The sequence below is a fragment of the Xyrauchen texanus genome, chromosome 40 (genome assembly GCF_025860055.1).
Source record: "Xyrauchen texanus isolate HMW12.3.18 chromosome 40, RBS_HiC_50CHRs, whole genome shotgun sequence".
In the NCBI taxonomy this organism is placed as follows: Eukaryota; Metazoa; Chordata; class Actinopteri; order Cypriniformes; family Catostomidae; genus Xyrauchen; species Xyrauchen texanus.
The window spans coordinates 7,944,095-7,970,596 of NC_068315.1; the positions used below are offsets into that span (position 1 = coordinate 7,944,095).

Below are 26,502 nucleotides of genomic sequence, written 5' to 3' on the forward strand. Positions count from 1 at the left end.
TTGAGTATAGCTGTTGGTGAGACACATATACAGCAAAATAAATAACAGTTCCTCAGTTAAACCCATTACTAAAACCTAAACCTAACCATGAAAATGTGTCCTAAATTGAACCCCAATCCAAATAACCATCTTACGATTCCATATCTTTAAATATTTATTTGAGACTGTGTTGGTATTTTAAAACATATTAATGGGATTTTTATAAAGGGACAGAGAAAACATGGCAACAGCCCATCTTCCAATTGTACAATTAGTATTCTGGTCATCTCATATATTCACACAATTCACCAAAATACATTATATCTCATAGTTAACACTGCTGTGATTGCAAGATCCCATCCTATGGTACAGTCACAATAAATGACCCCCTCTCTGGGACAGAACATTATGTAGGATGTCTCTGATCACCTTCATTGCTGGATACAAGTTCAACTATTGGCAACCTTCTTGGATGTCTTCCCTGCAGCCTGTCCCATCCGTGTATCAAATGTTAAAATGCTGCCAGTAAATTCTAGATGCTGAATCTTTAGGTAATGTGATCAGCATGTTCTCCTCACATTGAGAACTTAGCATCCTGGGTATTTAAGGGGAAAGCACACATAATGACCAGAGACAAGTATCTTATCTACACCAAGATTGTAAATTGTGTTTGGCACTTAATGTTATTCCATTCTAAGAGGACATTTGGTACATTGAATGAGTAGGTGTTATGGACGTATCACTTTCAGTCGTTTCCGCCCACTTAACATTGCTGAATTATGTAACATATATTTCTTATGTAAATGATGGCAATCTGGCTGCCAGAATGGAACGAAAGAAGACAAATGATTACTGTAACAACCCTAAAACTAAAACACGTTGAACTTGATTTCACAGCTCACCTGTCTGTGGTCACGTTCACTGCCAATGATGCATATCCACAGAGACGTGAACTATCATACTGAAAATACACTCACTTTATTTGGAACAACTGTTCACCTACTTATTCATGTGATTGTCTAATCAGCCAATCGTGTAGTAGCAGTGCAATGCATAAAATCAAGCAGATACGGGTCAGGACATTTCAACCCATAGCATGTTTGTTGGTGCCAGACGGTCTGCTATGAGTATTTCTGTAACTGCTGATCTCCTGGAATTTTCATGCACAACAGTCTCTTGAGTTTACTCAGAAAAGTGCCAAAAACAAAAAACATCCATTAAGTGGCAGTTCTGCAAACGAAAATGCCTTGTTAATGAGAGAGGTCAACGGAGAACGTTCAAACTGGTTTGAGCTGACAGAAAGCCTGTGTTAACTCAGATAACCACTCTGTACATTGTAGTGAGCAGAATAGCATCTTGGAATGCGCAACATGTCAAACATTGAAGCGGATGGGCTACAAGAGTAGATGACCATGTTGGGCACTTTATTAGGACCATAGTGTTCCTAAAAAAGTGCTCGTTGAGTGTATATTTGTTACAGACCACTTACATTTACACACGTATTCCTCCTATATTATTAGCTTTCGTGGTAGTTCACCCGATGGAGTTAGACTTTAGACCGGTTTGAGCCAAGCACGCAAGTTGACACGTGAGATGAAAGTATCATAGAAGTGACATAAAATTATGTGGTTGCTTCAGAAATTGTACTTTTCATTTCATGTCTGCTTTTACAACACTATCGGTTAGGTTTAGGTGATGGTTTAGGATAAGGATGTCTGTTTGTTCATCTCTTTTTTGCTTTTACAACACTATCGGTTAGGTTTAGGTGATGGTTTAGCATAAGGATGTCTGTTTGTTCATCTCTTTTTTTGCTTTTACAACACTATCGGTTAGGTTTAGGTGATGGTTTAGCATAAGGATGTCTGTTTGTTCATCTCTTTTTTTGCTTTTACAACACTATCGGTTAGGTTTAGGTGATGGTTTAGCATAAGGATGTCTGTTTGTTCATCTCTTTTTTTGCTTTTACAACACTATCGGTTAGGTTTAGGTGATGGTTTAGGATAAGGATGTCTGTTTGTTCATCTCTTTTTTTGCTTTTACAACACTATCGGTTAGGTTTAGGTGATGGTGTAGGATAAGGATGTCTGTTTGTTCATCTCTTTTTTTGCTTTTACAACACTATCGGTTAGGTTTAGGTGATGGTTTAGGATAAGGATGTCTGTTTGTTCATCTCTTTTTTTGCTTTTACAACACTATCGGTTAGGTTTAGGTGATGGTGTAGGATAAGGATGTCTGTTTGTTCATCTCTTTTTTTGCTTTTACAACACTATCGGTTAGGTTTAGGTGATGGTTTAGCATAAGGATGTCTGTGTGTTCATCTCTTTTTTTGCTTTTACAACACTATCGGTTAGGTTTAGGTGATGGTTTAGCATAAGGATGTCTGTGTGTTCATCTCTTTTTTTGCTTTTACAACACTATCGGTTAGGTTTAGGTGTTGGTTTAGGTTAGGATGTCTGTTTTGTTCACCTCTTTTTTGTTTTTATGACACTCGGTTTAGGGGTTGGTGAAGGTTAATTGAGCAAAAATGTTGCCATGTTCGCGTAATGTTCATGAGATCAGGCTGATTTCTTCCTCCTACAAAACTGTTGTTGTGAGACAGTTCAGAGTTTTGGCTACTGTTATGTCATTTTTTACCATTTCTAATATAAATAATGTAGGAATCATTTAATTGCTTTAAACAAACGTTGCAATTCTGCCACACTGTCTCTGAGGTCTTTTCTGGTTAAGCCATTATTCTCAAAAGGTTTTCATGCTATAAAGCTACTTGAATATACTGTGAAATAAACCTAAATAAACTGAGACATGCTCATTCTTTTTCTGCCATTCTTTCCTGGAAATACGGGAGATGTGCTCTCTTGCCATTTATTACGATGCATTTGAGTAATTCTGGATGCACATTAGTGTAATTTTATTCAATCATTTATACTTTTCCATAATCAATGATGTGCACGATTCAGAGGTTCCAAGATTGCTTTTACTCACTGATGGTTAGGTTTAAGTTTGGAGTTTGAGGGATGGTACTTGTGAAGCCCCTCTGTGGACATTTTGTCCAGAAACTGGAGCTCACACATGCCCATACTGTAAAAAACAATGGGGGCAGTGTTTCGAGTTTCAGGAAGCACATACCGGATTTACTGTCTCCCAGATAAGATGTTTACATGATAAAAAAAATGTGAATTAATACTGGTATAAACCTCATAAACATAATGACTTTTGATGATTTATAGATATCAGAATATTGACTTAATTGGGTTTTGGCAAACAGGTTAATGCATTTACATGATGCATACGGTACAAACTGGGAACACAACCATATTCCAATATTATTTTTAATTTTCTTGTGAATGTAAACACAGTTGTTCAAACTTGAAAAGTGGTGGAACATATTAGGACGAAGCTTTTATAACATAACTGTTTGTTGGCTAAACAGCCTTGCCTGTACTTATCTGTCCACTTTTTAAAAGTGGTTGTACTGCTGTACTAAGCCTATGGTATTGAGGACTCTGTATTGAACAAAGCAAGAAACATATTTGAGAAATACAGAAGAGAATAAAGTTTTAATAATAAATGGACAAATTACTGTAATAAATAGACATCCTCACTTCAGGTCATTTTTAATACTCAACCTCAACTGAACACTGCCTGAAACTGGATCCTTGTTTACAAACACATTTACATTGTTTACATTATGACATCATTTCATCCACCTCAAGCCATGCTCACAATGAACTTGCTGTTCTCTTTCAGGTGAGGATGGACTTTAAAAGGACATCCACGTGGCCAGTAATCTAGTTTATAGAGACTATACAGTCCTCATTCAAGCTAACCCACCCATCTAAGCTATTTCTCTCTTCTGTATTATCCAGTATCATGCAAACAATCATTTTAACAGCACTGAAAAAGATCTTTGTCATTTTTGTGATTCAAAAGTTATTCATCTGTAATTTAACCTAAAGTATGTGAAACTCATATTGAAAAACAAAGAAGGTATAAAATTGAACCAGAATGGGCATGTCATGTTTGCTAAGTTTCTTTGACACAAGTCAACCCATTTAAATTCCAGTTCACCTTGCAGTTCTTCAACCACACGCCCATGGACTAATTTATAAAGTGCTGGCTTCAAGCTGGGAGGACTTGGATGAATAGAAGCTGGTGCACTTTATTTTTAATGGTTTATATAGTGACATTTATGTCAGCTGTAAATGCTAAATTGGTTTTGGGTAAACATGAGCTGAATATGTGTGGTGACTGAACAAACATGTTGCAATAAAACTTCAGCATTTGTCACTGTTAAGTATTATGGCCGGAACATATTATTTGCCTATAAAACTGTTGCTTTAAATAGTGTATCAAGGCAGTTTAAGGGTCACCGAGATACAATACAATATTCCAAAGAATATATCATATCTGAAGCAAACATATCATCCAAAGCGGGTTAAGTAATGCTGTTTGCCCAAGGGAAGGTCTAATAAAATCCTTCTCATATTTAAAAAAAAAAAGAGCAACTTGGTAGTATGTTGCAAATTGCTTTCTGAAGATTATATGTGTTATCCTCACAATTGCAAATGCTTATGGTATAGGACACTTGTTACAAATAAGGTACAAATTGGTGTCCCATTAATTTATTTAAAAGCACAAATCCCATGCGGTTGTACACTGAATAAAACATTAACCTAAAATTACGCTTCATGTGATAACAACTAAATTAACTGGTTTAATTCAAGTTAAAAATATTAGGCTATACTTAACTTCACTGAATCAACCTGAATGGATTAGGTTACAACAGCAAAACTCATTTTAATAGATAAGGCAGAGCAGATAGCACTAATATAAGATAAAAAGCAAACAATGAGCTATTATAAAAGAAAACAATTAACTATTACAAGTATAATTAATTATAATTATAATAATAACAAAATAATTACATGAACTATATTAATATATAATATAATATACTATAATATATATTATGATAACATCTACTATATATATATATATATATATATATATATATATATATATATATATATATATACACACACACACACATTTATCAAAAACAATTAACCATTTGGTACCAAACTAGCTTGCCCCTACTGAATGTTTTAAATTGCATTCGTACCATTATTTGTGACTCTGTAAACAAAATAGTGAACCATATAAAATAAATGTAAAATAAAACAGTTCTTAGATTGCTATTCAGATGGGAACAAAGAACATTTTCTAAAGACTGAGCTCCTTCTTTCACTGATTTGACTTTGTCTTCAAGAATTTCAAGCCCAATCTTGTGTCATATTTGCTTAAAGTATCAAAGATTGTTTATCTTTCAATCTCTCTATATCTAAAAGGAAGGCATCCCAAAACGTTTCAAAGGGAATACTGATATTCCCACAAGGGCTGACTGGCTCTTCATTTGGTCTTAATTGGACCGTTCTCATGACTCCAAGTCCTTGTTTGCCTGGTTGCCCTTGCAATATCACTTTTGGGATTCAATTTGTTGTACCTTGTGACTTTTCATTACACACAACAGCATCATGACACAGGAAGCTGTTGTGCAATTATTATAGCTTTGACTTCATTAGCTGAACATGATTTCCACTCTAAAAACCTCTACAACAAATTCAGGCATCAGATGCAATAAATCCATGAATTTACTGTTTGTATAAAGCTGAAGTGTGTGATTTTATGTGACAGTAAAATATATAAGAAAGCCATTTGTAGGATGACCTGCCCAAAAAGTGTAAACACCTTTGTGTTCTGTGGTGCTAACAAAACATTATGGTAAATTATATTTCAGTTGTCCGTGTTGTTGATAGCTCCGTGCACATTATGAGTGATGTAAATTTCATCATCAGCACAGTCTGTACAAAATCTGAATCTGAAATCTGAAATTTGACGAAAGTCCTTATCTGTGCGCATACACCTGCTGTTGACTTAAATAAAAAAGTGACAAAAAAACAGTCACAGTGTGAATGTGTCAAAAGCATTTGTATTCGCTCACAGTCAGAAGAGATAAAAAGGAGATGCGGTCGACCAGCTGCGGTTTGATAGGGAACACAAAAAAAGGAAGTATACCTGGGCCTTTACTCTCTTTGTTTGAGCATCCCAACAAGCCCAACACAACAACACTGGCTCAACCAATGATGTGTTTTAGGGGAGGGATCATCTGTGTGTCCGAACAATGAAAGAAGAGGGAAGTGTTCTGGAAACATGTTTGAAAACAATCATTCTTTTTTTCAGTTCCATATGGTGACACTAGGGGTGCAGAAATTTCTTACCTTAAAATGTGTGTGTGTGTGTGTGCGTGCGTGCGTGCGTGCGTTCGCATGTGTGTTTGTGTGTGTGCGTGCGTGTGTGTGTGTCTTGGACAAGATAGCAGAGTAGCTCACCCTGTCACAAAGGTGTCATTCAGTGACTGTCTCAGCCAGTCTGATGGGAAGGGAGGGGAACAGTGCTGTCTTTGTTTTGAGCTGGACAAAGTTGGACCTGTGTGAAACCAGGTTAATGTTCCTGCACAGGTTCGACAGGACGGAAGCCAAAGACCCTCTGAAGACCCTCACACGCACGTAACCAAACTCTGGATTCTGCTCTTGTGAAAGCAAGTGATGCAACAACACATTTAGAATGCAATAAAGCTGTACACAATCCAAATGGTCACCTCTGTACACGGTGAGCCAATTAAAAAAAGAAACACACACACATACCTACACATGCAAAAACAAAAACAAAACATATCACCCTCAGGTGAGTAATATTTGGATGAGCCATTCTTTTAACATGAAGTCAATACAGAGAAATGCAATTCTTAAAAACTCAGTCTAAGAGAGATTGTTTGTTATTAATACCAGATTGTGGAGTGCTGTATAAATACAGAATTTACAGTGCAGACCATTTTCAACTTCTCAGAATTGCTGAACAACTGTTGACACATGGAGAAGTGTGTGTGGGTGGCACCGAGTGTAATGACTTAGCAGAGAATCAGAATGCCATGCAGCAGGAAGAGAACCCCAGAGAGTTCCAGGTTTGTCTAGTGTGTTGGCTCAGCAGGTGTTAAAGCGAGCTTGTGTCACTGTATTGGTCCAGAAAGAATAAAAGTCTTCTTATTGGAAGCAATAACTTTATTTTCAAAGACATCACAGTCCAAGGAGCATTCTCTTTCGCAGTATATTTGTCATGTTTTCTACTAAAAATCTGAACATATTTAAAAAAGAAACAGTTAATAGCTGTGTATAAACTGTGTATACTGTATACTCTCAGTGAGCACTTTATTAGGTACACCTGTACACCCACTTATTCATGCAATTATCTTGTCAGCCAATCATGTGGCAGCAGTACAATGCATACAATCATGTGGATACGGGTCAGGAGCTTCGGTTAAGGTTCACGTCATCAATTAGAATGGGGGAAAAAGTAATCTTAGTGATTTCGACCGTGCCATGGTTTTTGGTGCCAGATGGGCTGGTTTGAGTATTTCTGTAACTGCTGATCTTCTGGGATTTTTATGCTCAAAAGTCTCTAGAGTTTACTCAGAAGTGTGCCAGAAACAAAAATGATCCAACGATCAGCAGTTCTGCATATAGAAATGCCTTGTTGATAAGTGAGGTCTACGGAGAATGGCCAGACTAGTTCAGACATGGACAGAGATGCTTCGGTATCTCAGATTACCACTCTGTAACTCAGTGAGCCGAACAGCATATCAGAATGCACAACATGTCGAACCTTGAGGCAGATGGGCTACAGCAGCAGAAGACCACATCGGCTCCCACTTCTACCAGCCAAGAACAGAAAGCTGAGGCTGCAGAAGGCTCACCAAATCTGGACAGTTGAAGACTGGAATAACACAGCCTGGTCTGATTATTCTTTTTTGTTATTAACAATTTTGAATGATTCCATACAACAAGCCAAACAGACATAACAGAAAATGTGGAATCACATTATCTGAAACTAAAATTGCAAGTTCACAGAGCTTTCATGTCAGCACACACACTTGCATTTCAGTAGGGTTGAAAACAGTTGTTAAGGTTTACAACTTGCTGAGAAGATCTTGGCTATTTTGAAGCGTTGTTAATTCTGACGAGAGCTGCAAAAAATAAGGTAATCCCACATTCAATCTCTCTCAGTTTCTGAGCTTCTCTCTTTTGCACCCTCAAAAGCAAACTTACACACAAACTCTTAGACGCATGCACAAATGCATTAACTTGTTTCTCCAGTGAGTGCTCCAGTAAAGCAGCGCAAGCCTTGCCATTCTCCATTACTAGCTCTAAAGTGACGTTTTCGAACTAGCAACGAAGGCTTGAACTGTATCAGGGCAAAATGCTGAATCCGTGACAGACGAAAATAATTCCACTCACAAGAGCGTTTTACATTTCACATTTTCTCTTACGGTCTAAATAAGTTTTCCATTATAGACACGACTTACATATACAGTATTGGCCTTGTCAAAGTCAGTACTTTAGCTATGGGGGTAAATCACAGTGATACATTTTTATCTGGAAAAATATTTTTTGCACAAATCACAAGAATACTGACTGTAAATAATGTGCTATGTGGCAATAATATTTGTTAGTTAAGGCAATTATTTGAATTTTTGAGATCTTTCACCCTGTAGCATTCAACCTCAAAACATTTTGAAAGTGATAACGTTAGCAAAAACATGTTGTAAAAGAGGAATTTGTGGGTTATTAATATTTAATCAAAGCACACTGACACTGAGTTATAATACCAGAATTTATTTATGAAAAATATTAATAGAAAATTTTGAATTTTATTAAGGTTTCATTATTAATGTATATGTTTTGTGTTTTCAGGAATCAGGTCAGGAATGTGTAGACCTTGTCAGAAAGTATGCCAGGGCTTATTGTGCTGCAAAGAGCATTTCTATCGTTAGGATTACTGATTAATGTATTTACAATGCCCCTTTCTGATTTGGGGCTGAATGTATGAGATGCTTCTGTTTTCTACGTGTGACTCTAAACTCTAAAGTCTGTTAGCTAAACCATCAAATGCCTTGTTTTGTTATTAGTCATTGTTGGAAATGTGTCCAACCTATTTGTCCAAGGTAGACAGAGAATCCATGGCTGTCATGGCAACTCATTTGAAAGATATCCAGCTCAATGTGTTTGCGTGTGTCTAGGTGTGTGTGTGTGTGTGTGTGTGTGTGTGTGTGTGTGTGTGTGTGTGTGACCCTCCGTATATATGTATGTGTGTGTCTGTGTGTGAAAGTGTGTTCAAGGACCTTTTCCCCCTCAATCTAGGGACAGACTCACAAGCCATACATAGTTACTGATTCACAGTCAGAAAAGCTCTCTCATCAGATTAGTCCAGGCAGCTGTCCATATTCACATTCAAATATTCACTGTTTGCTTTTTGAAAAACAACCTTACTATTTTACAAATGCCTTTCCTCAATGATACCCATTGTGCACATTGAAAACAAGGCATTATTAAAGATATTCTGTTACTGTCCAAATTGAATGACTAGCTATGCTCCTACAGCTCCTACAGCTCAGACATGTATGATCATTTTGCCATGCCAACACCATGCCAATCTCTAAACTGTATCAGACACACCTGTGATTGATAAGACCCCAAAAGTTTACATGACTGTCTCCATAATGATAATCACTGAGTACAGCATAAACTTGGAACTAGCATGTATTTTTGTATGAGATAATGGCATTGCATAATATGTCAGGCTTTCTTATCAGGTTAGCTGCCTATTAATTAATACTTTTGATAGCATAATGTATTCACCTTTCAAAACATGATTAAACTTGTCCCAAGAATGGAAAAATTCCTCCCTTTAAGTAGGCCTATGTTTTTCCTAGACATAATCATTGGGAAACCAAGCCTTGTTTCCTCCCTAGAATAAAACTTGTTTGTTTATGAGAGCGCTTGTAACTATTTATGAGTCATCAGTATCGGTATCTTGTATGATAATAAATATGACTTGAATTAGCTGAGATTATTATTCTATTTCATTATAATATTAATAACAATATGATATTACACATGCATACATACATACATACACATACAGTATGTGTGTATATTTATAGATTGGTATCATATATTAGTATAGTATATTAGTTGATATTATATAGAATATTGGATATTTTAGAACATTATATAGAAAAAGTAGGTGTGTCCAAATTTTACTGGTAGTTTATATTCTGAAAATTAATGGTTTCCATGCCAACAGAATTGATGTTGGTCTCGGGGGTGCAGTGTGTTCTGTTTCTAAACACACAGTCCTGTGGGAATGATCTAATGATCACATGCATAACTGATACTTCACAACCAGGCTGACCATAATACTAAGGTATCCATGTCAAAATGCCATGTCAGTTTACTGACGTACAAATGTTTACAATTTGCATTAGTTCTATTGAAATAATACAGTATTCGTGTTATTTTTATAATTGCTATTAATTAAACCGCAATTGCTTTGTGAATAAATGTATCATTTAAAAGCAAGTCTGATGTAACTAGCCTTAAATATTGAAAAATTCGAATATATTCCTTGTTTTTTGCAACGTCAAAGTATGCCATAATTTGTTGTGGTAGTCCATACAACAATTTTAAAGCATTCTGCTATCAGATTTTCCATGTCAGGTGCAGCATTTAAGTCTATTACTGGCATCTATTGGACATACTCGGTAGTGCAGGTTAATTGCGCTTTCCTTAATCCCCGCCCCCTGATACGTCTCTTAATTTATAATTGGCTCACATCATTTTCTCTTTTCACTCTGATTGGTTAAGTCTGGTGGAACGTTCCGTCGTTCACAACAGAGGTCACACGTGACTCAAATATGGACGCTGTCTGCTGTGTCATTTTATAAATACTTTTTTTATTGTTATTATTTTGTAGCAGATAGACTCTTTTATTTATGGAAAACATGCCGTTCCCCAAAGAAACTGTCTGAGCTGTCATCAACTCCAGCGATGCCTTCAAGTTTGCGGAGGGTGGGTTTGTAAATAAAACCCTAATAGCCTCGCCTATATGCCTGCAATAGTCTGATCTGAAAAATAAAAATGACTAATAAATTGGTAAATACAATGTGTTTAGTGCTGTACGAGTTTAAAGCTATATAACTGTATAAGGATAATAAATGTATATTACCGTGCTCTACGCTAACTTTTCTTTGTAATTGATAGTTGACACATAGCATGTCCATGAGATTACATTTTAATCAACATAAAGATTGAAGGTTACAATTTATATGAATTATATACCAGTTTTAATCACCATTTTGCCTCACAATGATCTTGTCCTGTAACAAATGTGTTTGAAAAGTACAAATCTGCATGTGTTTTTTAAATATTATACGTTCATAAAAACTACATGTATAATAATGACAAAATAATGATTAAAAAATGCAGTTTAAAGTAGTCTTAGATGGAGTAAAGCATGTACACATGTTTAATGCATGTAAAATGCAAGTCAACTTCCAAAAGTGTTTAATACTTTGATATCCATCTTTAAAAAATTTTTATTTCAGTGATTATCCTATATTTGATTGACACAGAAAAATGTACTACACAGCTGGAATTACCCAACTGTAACTATGGTAATTTGATGTTTGGAATAATGTACAGATTTTGCTCTATGGATAGAAATTGGTACTTTTATTCACCAAAGAGGCATTCAACTGATCACAATGTATAGTCAGGACATTAATAATGTGAAAAATTATTATTACTATTTGAAAAAAATTAAAATACTACTTCAAAGAGTTCTCATCAAAAAATCCTCCACGTGCAGCAATGACAGCTTTGCAGATCCTTATCATTCTAGCTGTCAGTTTTTCCAGATACTCAGGTGACATTTCACCCAACACTTCCTGTAGCACGTGCCATAGATGTGGCAAGTCTTGTCGGGCACTTCTCACACACCTTACAGTCTAGCTGATCCCACAAAAGCTAAATGGGGTTAAGATCCATAACACTGTTTTCCAATTATCTGTTGTCCAATGTCTGTGTTTCTTTACCCACTCTAATCTTTTCTTTTTGTTTTTCTGTTTCAAAAGTGGCTTTTTCTTTGCAATTCTTCCCATAAGGCCTCCTGAGTCTTCTCTTTACTGTTGTACATGAAACTGGTGTTGAGCGGGTAGAATTCAATGAAGCTGTCACATGTGAGGTGTCTATTTCTCAAACTAGAGAGTCTGATGTACAGTACTTATCCTCTTGTTTAGTTGTACATCTGGACTTCCACATCTCTTTCTGTCCTTGTTAAAGCCTGTTATCCTTTGTCTTTGAAGACTGTAGTGTACACCTTTGTATGAAATCTATTTTTTTGGCAATTTCATGCATTGTATAGCCTTCGTTCCTCAAAACAATGATTGACTGATGAGTTTCTTGAGAAAGCAGTTTATTTTTTGCCATTTTTGACCTTAAGACATGCCAGTCTGCATACTGTGGCAACTAAAAAACAAACACAAAGACAATGTTAAGCTTCATTTAACAAACCAAATATCTTTCAACTGTGTTTGATATAATGGCAAGTGACTTTCTAGTACCAAATTAGCAATTTAGCATGATTACTCCAGGAATAATTGGGACCTGTTTAGATTTGATAAAAAATAACTTTTTTCAAATAGTAATGGTGCTCTTTTTTACATCAGTAATGTCCTGACAATTCATTGTGGTCAATTGGTGAATTAAAGCATAATCTGTACATTATATATGGCCTATAAAGGTTGTGTATTGTCAGTCCAGTAGTCCACCCTTACTGGCATTACCCCCATGTTTGTTACTTTTTCCTGCAGCTGTGCTACTACTACATGGCCCTCATCAAGTACAGACCCCATCATTGGACTGTGCTCTCTCAGAGCAAAACTTTGCACTTCACTGCCTGTGGACTGCAATGTTCAACCCCTGAGTCTCTGTCCACCTTCAATAGTGTGGACCAGACACAGACTGTCTCAGATCCAGCAGACCAGGGTCCTCCATTTCCCCCCACCTGCTGTTGCATGAGCGGCTGTCATAACTGTGTGTGGATCGAACATGCAGAAAAGCTGTTGAAATATTACAGTGATGGTGGAGACAGAGCTCTGGAAGCAATTGAGGAGAACGTTCTCGATGACAACCTGAAGACTTATCTTAAAATGGAGATCAAACTGATGAAGAAGTCATGATGATGGTGGTGATAGATTTAGGCCCTGAATTTTGAATCAGTGTTTTGTAGCAGCAAACAAGATATTTGCACAACTAGAACAGGAGTGAATTTTTGTAGGTGAAACTCTCAAAGCCTGTGAAAATTAGGTCTGGGTCATATTTCACTTCAAAATCAAAAAAGAAAGATTATGTTTTGCCTAAAGAAAAATCAGCCTATTTTTTAGGACTTTTTTAGATTTTTTGCATTGTGACATTATTTTTATAACAGTCGCACATTGACTCAAATTCTTAAAACCACAATGCATCAAGACATTTTACTTTTTGAGTTTTTATGACTTATAATTAAATTTGTTGTGATTACTCTATATATTTTGTCCTATATATATATATATATATATATATATATATATATATATATATATATATATATATATATATATAATTATATTTATATATTACTTTACTGTATTATATATCATGGTAATGTTTTTGTACTGCCTTTATGCTATAAAGGAATAGTTGACCCAAAAATGAACCCAGATGTGTATGAATTTCTTTCTTCTGCAGAACACAAATCAAGATTTTTAGAAGAATATCTCAGCCAAGTAGGTCCATACAATGCAAGTGAATGGGTATGAAAGTATTTGCAACATGAATGTCATCCATACAATTTCAGTGGTCAAGTCCATGTCTTCTGAAGCTATATAAGTATGGGTAAGTTGCTATCAATCTCCACTTTCACATTCTTCATCTTGTGTTTTTGGTGATTCACATTCTTTGTGCATATCGCCACCTACTTGGCAGGGAGGATAATTGGTAAAAAGGATTTAAATATCGATCTTCTTCTCACCCACTCCTATCATATTGTTTCATATTCCATATGAACCTCCAGCAGTCTTATGGATTATTCACTATCCCTATTCATCCATTCTTTTGCACTGTGTGGACCTACAGATCTGAGATATTCTTCTAAATATCTTTGCTTGTGTTCAGCAGAAGAAAGTTATTCACATCTGTGATGGCATGATGGTGAGTACATGATCAGAGAATTTTCATTTTTGGGTGAAATATCCCTTTAAATAAATACATATTATTCTAATGAGAATTTGGGGATACATAACTTCTTTTTTTTCTTTTTGGATTTTGAGGTTAAATTTGATATGGACTTGTTCTTCACAGGTTATGTTTCATTGACCCTTATGAGTGGTAGTGATTCAGCATGTGTGGTGAGCAAACTATTTTTAAACAAAAAGTCTCAAAAACGATTTCAATACAAAAAGTCTATTTGTTAAGACAGTGGTACATTATCCCAAAGCTATTTCTGTCATACAACTGACTAATGCAATAAAGTCCTACAGGGTTCATGAGCTTGAATCAAATGATTGAGGTTGCATTGTTGTTGCCTGGATTTTGAGTTCGATGTCTAATTTGTCTTTACAGTAAATGTTATGAAAATAATAGTTTTGATTATATGCTTGTGTCAAATTTATATCTGATGTTTTAGCATCTTTACAAATTGTAGCACAGTTAATTTCAATGGAAATAAATATGGAAGTGTTTTAACAGAATTGTGAATTTTCAAAGTCATACATAAGAACATGTTCAGTATCACTTACCAGAACGGACTGACGTCAGACTACTTTCATGATAAGGCCTTGATATATAGAGAAGCATGACAGATCTTTTTGCTAATAAAGTGGTGTTATAATGTCATGCTAAAAATGGTATTAAATGTTATAAGATGTATTTATATATTTGTTTAATACATTTGAGAAAGCCCACATTTTCGCTTATTTATTGTTGTATTTATAAAGACTGATATGTGTTATTTTGTTGAGTAAAATGATGGCTTAATGTAAAAGTTGTTGTTTTTCGCATCTTTATAAAGTTGGCTCAAATAAGAGCAAACTTCTTTCAAGATTCGAGTTACACCATAACCAACAGAACAGAACTGAACAGAATATGTAACATTTACATGGAAAGGCAACAATAACATCCAGTTAATCTAAAATCCTTCTGAAATGCTTGTCAATCATACACTGCCTGGCCAAAAAAAAAAAGTCGCAGTTTGGATTTAAATAAGCAGATACTTAAGAGCCTATGATTGGATCATTATTCCAATCATTAGCCTCTTTATTCATTTAGCCTATCATTATTGCAGTGATTAATATGTTATGCTGACAAGAATTCTTTTAACTCTAACTGATGCAGTAAGTAGCTTCTCGTTTCTTAAACAACCATCTCGGAAGACGTATCCTGTGATTGTGGAAATTGTTTTCTGCATCAAGCAAATAAAACAACTAAAGAGATTGCTGAAATCACTGGAAGGTGAGCCGTCAGCTTCGTGGAAGATATGTGGTCTGAAAAATAATCTTGAATGATCATGATCGGAGATCACTAAAATGCTTGGTGAAGTCACATCGTAACAAATGTACCGTAGAACTCACGGCTATGTTTAATAGTAAAAGTTAGAACATTTTCACAGCACAATGCGATGAGAACTTACAGGATTGGGACTTAACTGCTGTGTGGCCACATGAAAGCCCTTTGTTAGTGATTCTAATTGGAAAAAATCAACTTCAATTTGCTAGGGAGAATAAAGATTGGACTGTGGAACAATGGAAAAAGGTCATGTGGTCTGATGAGTCCAGATTTATCCTATTCCAAAGCGATGGGCATGTCAGAGCAAGAAGGGAAGCGCATGAAGCGATGCACCCATCGTGCATAGTGCCCACTGTACAAGCCTCTGGAGGCAGTGTTATGATCTGGGGTTACTTCAATTGGTCAGGTCTAGGCTCAGCAACAATATGCGGCAATAAAATGAAGTCAGCTGACTACCCGAATGTACTGAATGACCAGGTTATGACCAGGTTGAGATTTTCTTTCTTCCCTGTTGGCATGGGCATATTCCAGGACAACAATGCCAAGATTCATTGGGCTCAAATTGTGAAAGAGTGGTTCAGGGAGCATGAAGAATCATTTTCTCACATGAATTGTGACGTTGCATATGGTTGTCAAAACAATGCCACGACGAATGCATGGCGTAATCAAAGCTAAAGGCAGTCCAACATATTATTAGAGTATGCAACCTTTTTTTTTGGCCAGGTAGTCTATTTAAGTATGAAACTTGGTTTAAATGAAGGTGTTTCTTTATAAAACATTCAGTAGGTCCGCTAGTCAAAATCGTCCTTTTTTGCATTCTTTTTCCAGCTTAATGCACTGTTTATTTATTAGAATTTATGAGTACTCCCAGGTTTAAATAAGAAAAATTAAATATGCTTAATAGTAGTAGTAATAATAATAATGCTAAGTCTTTTTTGCAAGTGCTTATTTCTGACAAGGGTCATATGTTTCTCTCTCTGATAAGGTCTCATGTCATTAGAGGACACATTGCCTGGCTCTGAATATCCAACAGGTTTGCCTTGCAGCAAAGATTATTCATGACATTGGCCAGCATTTGAATGAGTGGTTTCTTTGACGACAATCATCCTGATCTGTGTGTCCGTTAGTCAGCATATGAAGGCTTGATGCCACATGCCGAGCTGAGGCCAGGGAACTGGGCTATGATCAATCTGCTTGAAGGATTTGTGATGAATGACGTGAATCGTGGTTAGATATTCTGTGGACAAGATTTCACTATGGACAGATTCATGGGGGTCATTAATGACAGTGAAGTTTGAGTAGTTTGTTCCTTTAATAAGACTTTAAATATATTTAGGCATGCAAACATAATACACTTGAAAAACAATTATATCTTAATATAACTAAGGATATTAGGGCTATTTTATATTCTGACTCATCTATTTATACTGTATGAAAAAGTATATGGTCTTAGAATGATCATTCTCCTCCAGATTCAAAATTACATATGTACAGGGCCATAACCAACCACCATTTAGGGGGACAATTCCCATTCAATTTTCAGATCTGTCCTCAATCAATATGGGTTATTCTATGACCTTATCTTGAATGTTTATTTACATCCTGCACACTGTACTTGCATTGCTAAATATATGCAGAATAGACTGTATATATATATATATATATATATATATATGTATATATACTGTACATACATAGTATATACTGTAGTAGTGTGTGTGTGTGTGTGTGTGTGATTGGTTGAATGGCGTCAAGCTCAAACTAATTATCAATTGTTAGAACACATGAACCACAGTACCGCATTGGCTTTGTATCATTGATCAAGGTCCTCTCTTGTGTCTCTTCTTTATATCTCATTAACCACAGACAGAGTGAGGGGCACGTTCGACCCCACAACCTTCTGCTGAGGTCATGGGGGCAAATTCTGACCCACAGACAGCTTTAGAATTATGAAAACCCAATGACCCCTAAATCCCTTTATAAACATTTTTATCAGATACTGACACTTTAATTATTTCTGCTACAAAGTTTTTATATATGTTACAATTATGCCAAACTGTCAGCGTGGACATTTTTTATTTTATTATTATTTTTACTTTCTACAATTTTCAAACAAAACCTGATAATATAAAATAATCTAATGCTCTGTGGAGGAAATATAAAAAAATAACATGATCTACCCACCCACAATAATGCCGAACAAAGGAGTAATTAAATTTGTTATTGAGTGTTGATCCTAATCACAGATTATATCAGAATGATTTAATCTCATCACTGAACTGACAACAGCTTGTCAATAAAAAAATTAAAAAACACATTACCAATACAGATGGCCAGATAGCTTAACGAGGCAAAGTAATCCTGACCATGTAATCAACTAATTAAACCTCCAACCTTTAATCTAGAACCTTCAACAGTTTTTGTGCTGTTCTGAAAGTAGTTTTGGAGGAGTCCAAAGTGAACCATGAGCTGAAGTTGATCTCTAAAAATGCTAAAGTCTTGAGGATGAGTTGCCAATGAGATCCACAGGATAATGTAACAGACATACACAGATGTGGGTCTGTTGCGTAACAATGATAGAATATTGCAGAACAAGCAAGACTGACCAAGAAGACCTCTCAACTGTCAAACACAAGCTACAATCCAGTTTTATATTTCCATTATAACATTACAGTATGATATTATATCAGCAAATCCCATCTCAAGCATTACATACAATTAACATTTTCTAGAATCATTCTAGAATCATTTGTTTGTCACATGTCTTTGTTTTCTTTTGTATAAATATGATTATTGATAAATACAAACAAATTTCTTCAAGCGTTCTTTAATCTTAGGCAGTAAAATGTTAAAATATTAAAAAATCTGAAAGTAGATAAATTGAATCAATTTAATTAAGTTTTATCTATGCTACTGAATGCATAATTGCTATGCACAATATGAGAGAAAGAAGCAGAATACCTGACAGCATTTTTTTGACAAATGGTCACAGTTTTTTTTTATTTTATTTGTTAAACATTTAACAAATTACCTTAGAAAACATTCTAGGCACGTATATACAGTTTATATGCCTCTTGGTGATCATTATGTTTCACCACAATAGGAAATAAATACAACTAAAGTGTATAAACAAGTTGTTACATGCACATGAAGTTACTCAAAACACATGCCCCACTAAACATATTTACACACACACATTGTGTCTGTCTGCAGTCAAGGGGATCAGGGGCAAGAGGCGTCCCCCTCCTAATCTTCTAAGGGGGGAAGAGAATATAAAAGACCTGTCTTCCCATCATCACTCCTAAAGAAAGCCCAGCACTAACATCCACTCCTCCAAAGGATAGACATATTCAACAGTGCTGCAACCGCACCCCGTCATCAGCCTGTCAAACAACAAATCAGTAAGTAAAAGAATGGAATATGGAATTATGTGATATGCAATGGGTTGCTCAGTAATAATATAATGTTGTAATGTAGCTGTGTGGTTGAAAAGATACAATGAGTCTTGAAGTCTAAATGCTACATAATGCTATAATGCAACAGTGGGCTCTCAGACAATTTCATATAATAGATTAGCAAGCAATAATATGTGTTGGGGTCTTGTTTGATCCTGAAGGGATGTATGTTATTATTTGGCTTCTATCCAAATAAATAAATGGATAAGAAATTGTAATGAGTGGCAATTAATCAATTATGATTTAATTATGTCAGAAGTAACCAGAGCGATACAAGAGAAATCAGCACAGATATTTAGGAAATCGGTTGTCATTGGACAATGATTAATTATACAGTTTAGTGGTCAATAAACAAAGATATTTGACCACAGAATGCTGTGATTGACCAATCAGAATCAGATATTCCAGAGAACTGTGTAATCATTTCCTATGATACATTTCAAAGATATAAAAAGTGGATTGTTTACATTTATTCTGTGGAATTTCCTCTAGAGTGAAGCAAATTAGACAGCATTATTATTATGAATGTATTATAATTAACATTCATAAATTAAAGGTTTTGAATATTCATTTGGACTTCTATTATTATGAAATGCAAATGCATGAAAATTATTTAAGAATTTGTGTATAAACCACTTATTTTATGAATAAAATGTAATTATTTTGCTAGAATTAATTATTGTAATCTCTCTTCCAAAAAACACTGATCCACAATGTTGGTTAAACAGCAAACATAAAGTGTTGACATAATTGTAACACCATTCCTTTTTGTCTTTGCCGAATATACTTGAAGGTCATTTTTTTGACTCTTATATTTTGCTGGCTAAGCAAGTTTGGTGTTATCCCTACTCTAATAAGATTAACCCAAGTGCAGATTGCCACCATCAGATGGGGTGGGGGACATTTATTAATCCAAGCCTTGGATTACACAAAATGGGTCACCCTACCCATTACCTGAGCTCATTTATTAGAGCACGTGCCATGTTAGACATTCAATAACAGCAGAAAATGGATTTGAATTTGAGTATTATCATTAGTAAGAAGATTATGGATACAGTTCTCTCAGTCTGAGGTCTGGAAGATATGAAGACCTGTGGCTGCAAAGATGTTTATTATGCAAAAAGTTAGCCAGTTTAACCTTGCAATTACACTTCCTAAACAACATGGTCTCTAATGCGTAATTAAAAATATATTTAAAATGTGCTTTTAAGTGTTTTTATAGTATACCTGGTTATGGGCCATTACTTTCAAAGGAAAAAAAATATTAAACATAATTCTCTTTTGCAGCACGTGCCAACCCCAATTTATAGAATAATCAATATGTCATTGGTTGTGGACAATAAACTCACTCCTGTCTTTCTTATTTACATCAGATTGAAGCACTTCGTCACGGAGAGCGAATACAAAGAAAAGCGACCAAAAGAAACTAACAGCCATGAATCTTGAGCCCCCCAAACCAGATATGAAGTCAGCCACCCGTGTCACCGGTGGCCCTGCAACGCCACGCAAAGGACCGCCCAAGTTCAAGCAGAGGCAGACTCGTCAGTTCAAGAGCAAGCCACCAAAGAAGGGTGTGCAAGGGTAAGTTTGTAGTGCGAGAACTAAACAAAATTGGATCATAGATTTGTTTATATGATAATGGATTTGTGATTATATACAGTACACTGGAGTAATCTGCTATGATACTGATTACAATAATATTATAGAATTCCATCATACACTCTTAAAACAAATTATACTATGTAGAACCTTAAATGAGTTAACTGTTTTTATGTATAGAACCCTTAAAATGTTCCATATAGAACCTTTTATAAGGATTAAATTAAAAGAACCCCATAGGGTTCTTTGTTGCCAGCTGAAAGAGTTCCATATACAAGCTTTATATAGAACCTTTATATTCATTGAACCTCTACCTCTAACTTTTTTTTTACTTTTTGAAGGTGTTACATAGAACATTTTAGGGGTTCCAAACATGGGATCATAAATAGATTTTGTGCCAAAACGATTCTAAATGTGCCTCTTTTAATAAAAGGGTTATATAGACTAAAATTAAATAATTAAATAAAGCACTATATGGAGTTGAATAAAGTACCCTGTAGTCTCTAGTACCCAAATTAACCACTTTTTTTCCCCAAAGGGTGTAGAAAAACTTTAAGTGTGACTGTTGCAAAATCGAATGTTATTTTTTATTTACAGTTTCGGAGATGATATCCCTGGCATGGAAGGTTTAGGCACTGGTAAGTATAATCTGCATTTCTCATCATGTGTTTTGCTGGACCAATTCTGCCAATGTGAAATACGTGATCTACCACCTATTCTAAGCTGCCCTTGTCTGAAACGATTAGTCTAATCAGACAGTGTATGCCAGACAAGCATCTTACACCAGGCATCATTACATATCCTGTATGACATGTATGACTTCACTATGATTAGGCAGACCTGAGTGCTACCTTGCCTTCAAGCAGCTTAGGTTAATTTCCCTTCATCAAACTCACGTTGCTGTGATTTTTCCTACAGATATCACAGTCATCTGCCCCTGGGAGGCTTTCAATCATCTGGAACTTCACGAGTTGGCTCAGTATGGTATCATCTGAGCCACCACCATCCTATCATCATCTGTGAAATTTAGACCCCTTCCTGTCATGTGCTATAAACCACCTGCCATCGTCTCCAAGTGGACCATTCCTACTTTTATAACAGAATAAACACAGAAAACTGCAACATTTATAAAAATAGAAAAACAAGGAAAAACACTCAACAAAAAATATCAGTCTGACTTTACATCCTTCTGGTTTCACTTCTTTCTTGCAGGCAGAGTACATTTTCCACATCTGCTTTATACTAGGACAAAAACACATCTGTATTTTGCTCAGTATTCTGTCAGGTTGGGTTTCGTTTTTAAAGGCGCACTGCTGCTCTTATCTTTTCTGTGCACTATTTTTCTTTTTCCCACTCTTCCTCCCTCTTTTCTTTTGAAACACCAAACAAGTAAAACAGCCTCAGAGTGAGCAAAAACAAGTGTTATACCCGTGAAATGTCCGGCTTCTCGTTTCACGTGCCTCGGTGCTTCCCCTGTCCACCTTCGCCGAGATCATAAAAGAAGATCAAAGTCCTGTAGAGATGAGACACCCTGCCGACCAACACTGAGAGTAATTTGGCTGAGATGCTGCACTTACAGTAGAACAATCCCCAAATCTGTAACTCCATTTACTATACAATAACACCCAATTTCAACAACTGCAGATCCTTAAAGAAGTTTCAGCCTTTCTACCATCATATACTTTTTATTTTCTGTGCATTGTGTGTAACCTTAATGACATGCTCTGGAAAAGAAATGCTTGATTTGATTATTATTATTTTTTTGTTAATACCATTTTGGTCAAGCACACTGTTGTTGGGCAGAAATCACACCCTGGATTATGATTATGATTGTAACACTAGCATTCATTTAAAGTTACATTTCTCAGTAACAGTAAATGTATCAGGTTTGGTTAGGAAGCAGTATTGGGCTGTCATGTGGATGTCTTTTTTCTCTTTCATGATCATTTAGTGCTATTTGATCCTTCATCATCAACATCGTCATTATCATCATATCTCATTAGCATTATGTCATCATCATGTCCCTCTTTAGTTTTACTAGTGTTATTTATATCAAATATATTATTTTTTCCATTTGTATATTTAATTGTATAATGTTGTCGATTATAATTTTATAAATAGCTTCATTTAAATGTCCTGTATCTTTCATAGATTTATTTTGGATTTAATTTTGAGCCATTAATATGGCTGTTTCTTCTTATTTTCTTTCGCTTTATTAACATTGTGTTGAGCTTGTGTTTACGTTTTTGTTTTTTGCATGCTCTTTTTTAAGGCTCTTGTGTTTGTTTAGTCATTCATTCAATCATCCATCCATCCATCATCCATCCATCCATCATCCATCCATCCATCCATCCATCCATCCATCCATCCATCCATCCATCCATCATCCATCCATCCATCCATCCATCCATCCATCCATCCATCCATCCATCCATCCATCCATCCATCATCCATCCATCCATCCATCTAGCCACTAGTTAAATTTTCTTTATCTTATTTAGTGAATTGTAGTAAAAAGCCCATTTCCCAACACAGTCAAGAATATATCCAAAATAAACATTTAATTTTCTATGTTCTCAAAGTAAATTCTACATTTAAAAAGGTACAGTCAAAGTAATGTTTTTCACATGAATGGTTACAGGTTCTTTTTCGCCCAGATCCTTTTCATGTCCTACAATATATGTCCTAAAATCTCAAGCTCTGTGTGAAGTTCTGCTATTGTAAAGTATTCTGCAGTAAATGGTTTCAGGCTGCTCATGAATTCTTAAGGTCTCTACCATGTTTGAGGGTTGACTCTTGCAAACTTCAGTGACTGGAGTGAAGTTTACTCTCTACAGGATAAGATCAAAATAAAAATAAAAAAATAAAGAAACCATGTTTTTCTATGTTCTTATATTTTAATCAAAAGTGATTGAATATAACCTGATTGACTATTTCAGTTGAGGCTACAGGAATAAAATGCAGTTTTTGACATGTTACAAAAATGTACCCTCAAAATGTTACAAAACTAGCACCCAGTTCTGCTGTTAAAAAGCTTAGAACTGATTTGACGAATCTTCTCAACTGCATTCTGTCCTTCTTCAGAGTTTTATGCAGAGTAGTCTTTGACTTACTGTCTTCAGTGGAACACAACAGGAGCTGTCAAGCAGAATGTTAAACTCAGTCAATATTTTCTTACATTGTTTGGAGTTTTGTACTGCAAGATGCAATGAAAGTGGAGGTGACTGAGGCTAACTTTCTGCGTAACATATCCTTTGGTGCTCCATGGAAGAAATAAAGTTATAGACTTAAGAAAGTTGTTTTGGAAAAACATGAGAGTGATTTAATACATTTTCATTTTAGGGTGAACTATGCAATTAATGCAGTGCTTTTTAATTTTCAAGAAATTTGCATTAGCGCAGCTCATGTGTCCATACAGTGTATTCAAAAGATATAAAATGGGCACGACATATTATAGATTTTAGATGTTATTTTTTAAATAAAAATAAAATAAGTTAAATTCTCTATTTAAAATCCATGTCTTCTGAAGTGATCTAATCGATTTTGGGTGAGAACAAACAAAATGTAACTCCTTATTAGTTAATAACATACATGTTAAATATATGCTTACTGCAAAACCACAAGTTGGAAATGTTCTCCTTAGTCCAGTCAGCCACAGCTGATGGAATCTGATAAATTAAAGCCCTCTGTGAAGCCTTCTTTTAACAGAAAACATTTAATTTAGCTTAACTGGACAATTTAAAGGTTATAGCTAACTTTCTGAGAACTGTTGGGCCAGCTAACTACAGGTTTGGTTTACTGTTTGTGCCAGTCTTTTTGCCACCACTTCCAGGTGTGATGTCAGAGTCTTTCTAGCAAGTCAGTCCACTGTTAGCCATCTTTGATACGCTCACCGGAGGCTATTTCCAGTCATGCCAGTGCAGCTCCTATCAACTTGAAATGTCCTAATTTCTTCCATAATTTAATTTGAGGCTTTTAGATGATGTCACTTGTATGACCGATTTTATTATAAAATAATACATGTATTTTTAATAAAATATTGTCATTTAATATGTCATTTAAAAATGTATTAAATGACATGATTTATAGAATACAGCATGATTAGCAACATGTAGTTTGAGGTAATGCAACTGCCGTTTTATAAAATACCTATCTTTTCATTTTATATATACCTATCTATTACCACTCTTCCAGCAACACCAGTGATAACTTTATGTGAATAAGCTTTAATAAATGCTGTTCATGACATTATAATGCATAAAATAGCACATATTAATACACATTTCATGATTATAACTTGTATTTGTCACTGTTGTTTTTATTCAGGTACTGTATATGGCCAAACATGTATAGAGGAGCTTCTGGCAATATCTACAGATGAAGTTATTGTTATGGTGATTATTTGATTAATTCCAGAGCCCCTGGCACTGATCAAGTGATAAGTTCAGATTGAGCAGGGGTTCTGGAGGTTCATCATGGGGCACTTGTACATAGGTGGATCAGGTGGAAAGGTGCCATGTTTTAGTTATCTGAGGACAGTCCCAAATTACACCCTCTTAATCCAGAAACATACTAGAAGCAGACAATGGCATAAGAGTTTTTTATATATATATATATATATATATATATATATATATATATATATATATATATATATATATATATATATATATATATATAATATTATTATTATTATTATTATTATTTATTGAGATTTTAGAAGTTTCCTAAAGTTAATTTTTTTAAACACTCAAAGAAGTTGTTAAAGATATTTTTCTAAAGTGTCAGTGATAATCTTTAATTTCTATAACAAATACTCAATTTGTAATCTGATCTCAGTAATTAATATTGGAGGATAACCATCTTTGCAGCTTCATTGTGTCACTGGTGATTTTTGTCATATTTGACATATAACTGATTTTAAATGAATTGACTATGTCTTCATTCAAGAGTAAGGATATTAAGGATTGTAACATTCTATTTTGACGTCTGTTCTTCAAATATTTGGATTTTTGTAGCAAAACTACGATGTTGCAAATGAGTAAATTCCAAACAATCACACTTTTCACAGACCTGATTTAAATGAGTAAAAGCTAAATCTCTTTTACAACCTTAATTTTTTTGCATTATAATAATCCTTCTGTGCCTGTAACTACATGTGCAAAACATATTTAGAAATAACATTTGGCTGACCAAAATGGTAAGCTAGGTTTAAATGTTTAAAAAACAGCATTTGTTTTCAGGCATTTTGCTACCTCAAATGTGGACGTTTCTGTAGAATGACCAAAAGAGGGTTGGTAAAGATTACATCAAAGAACATATTTCAAATCAGCAATTCAATTGGATCCTATTGGAATCATAAATCGTGCTTCTGTACCCCATATTACGCCAAAACACGCAATTTTAACGACTTGTATAGCTAATACTGGCTGTGTCTCTCGTTTCAAAGGCTGCATGCTAGGTAGAACGCGTCCTTTGAAGGCTGCAGTATACCGAGTGTCCTCCTTTAAACAAGCCTCGTTTAAACGAGATGGCCTTCGTAGGACAAACCGAAACAGCCGTAACATGGTTGCTATGACAGCACGCCACTCTTTAACAAGCGCGAGCGCTTTGAGTGAGAAGGGAACAAAGTTCCTCTGGAAGGGAATGCATGAGGTACATTTTAGAAGAGTTATAATGAGATAAAGAGAAAAGAAAATAGATTTAACAGGTGTACTTTTAGTCAAATACTTTATTTTAATTATATATTTATATAATTATACATATTATATACTCTGCACCCATCTACTGTGGTACTTGAACTTGAATCATCTTTACGGGCAAATTGGCGTCATTTTTTTTACATTTCCGTTGAAGCGAAACATTGTGGGTTGTGATTGCCCACGAATGATACACCTCATGGATCCTCCGAATTCCCGTGAAAGATGGTCGCATTCGAAGTGTCGCTTTTCTGAATCGAGACAACCTCGATG

General features: G+C 35.2%; 2 protein-coding genes across 2 annotated transcripts; both read left to right on the forward strand.

Annotated features, from left to right (window-relative positions):
- The first annotated feature begins 10,783 nt into the window (after positions 1-10,783).
- On the forward strand, positions 10,784-13,397 carry LOC127633849 (oxidoreductase-like domain-containing protein 1). Its single transcript, XM_052113196.1, has 2 exons — positions 10,784-10,943; positions 12,746-13,397. The coding sequence occupies exons 1-2, from the start codon at positions 10,923-10,925 to the stop codon at positions 13,112-13,114; spliced, it is 390 nt and encodes a 129-aa protein (XP_051969156.1). The 5' UTR covers positions 10,784-10,922; the 3' UTR covers positions 13,115-13,397.
- A 5,382-nt stretch (positions 13,398-18,779) lies between these two features.
- On the forward strand, positions 18,780-22,988 carry LOC127633665 (retinal rod rhodopsin-sensitive cGMP 3',5'-cyclic phosphodiesterase subunit gamma-like). Its single transcript, XM_052112902.1, has 4 exons — positions 18,780-18,877; positions 20,305-20,512; positions 21,128-21,168; positions 21,449-22,988. The coding sequence occupies exons 2-4, from the start codon at positions 20,367-20,369 to the stop codon at positions 21,523-21,525; spliced, it is 264 nt and encodes an 87-aa protein (XP_051968862.1). The 5' UTR covers positions 18,780-18,877; positions 20,305-20,366; the 3' UTR covers positions 21,526-22,988.
- The last annotated feature ends 3,514 nt before the right edge of the window (positions 22,989-26,502 follow it).

Bases quoted from the DNA above. Each gene is read 5' to 3' on its own strand.
- LOC127633849 (XM_052113196.1), top strand. From the start codon at position 10,923: ATGCCTTCAAGTTTGCGGAGG. The intron at 10,944-12,745 runs GTGGGTTTGTAA...TTTTTCCTGCAG, and splicing joins TGCCTTCAAGTTTGCGGAGG to CTGTGCTACTACTACATGGC.
- LOC127633665 (XM_052112902.1), top strand. From the start codon at position 20,367: ATGAATCTTGAGCCCCCCAAACCAGATATGAAGTCAGCCACCCGTGTC. The intron at 20,513-21,127 runs GTAAGTTTGTAG...TTTTATTTACAG, and splicing joins CCAAAGAAGGGTGTGCAAGG to TTTCGGAGATGATATCCCTG. The intron at 21,169-21,448 runs GTAAGTATAATC...TTTTTCCTACAG, and splicing joins CATGGAAGGTTTAGGCACTG to ATATCACAGTCATCTGCCCC.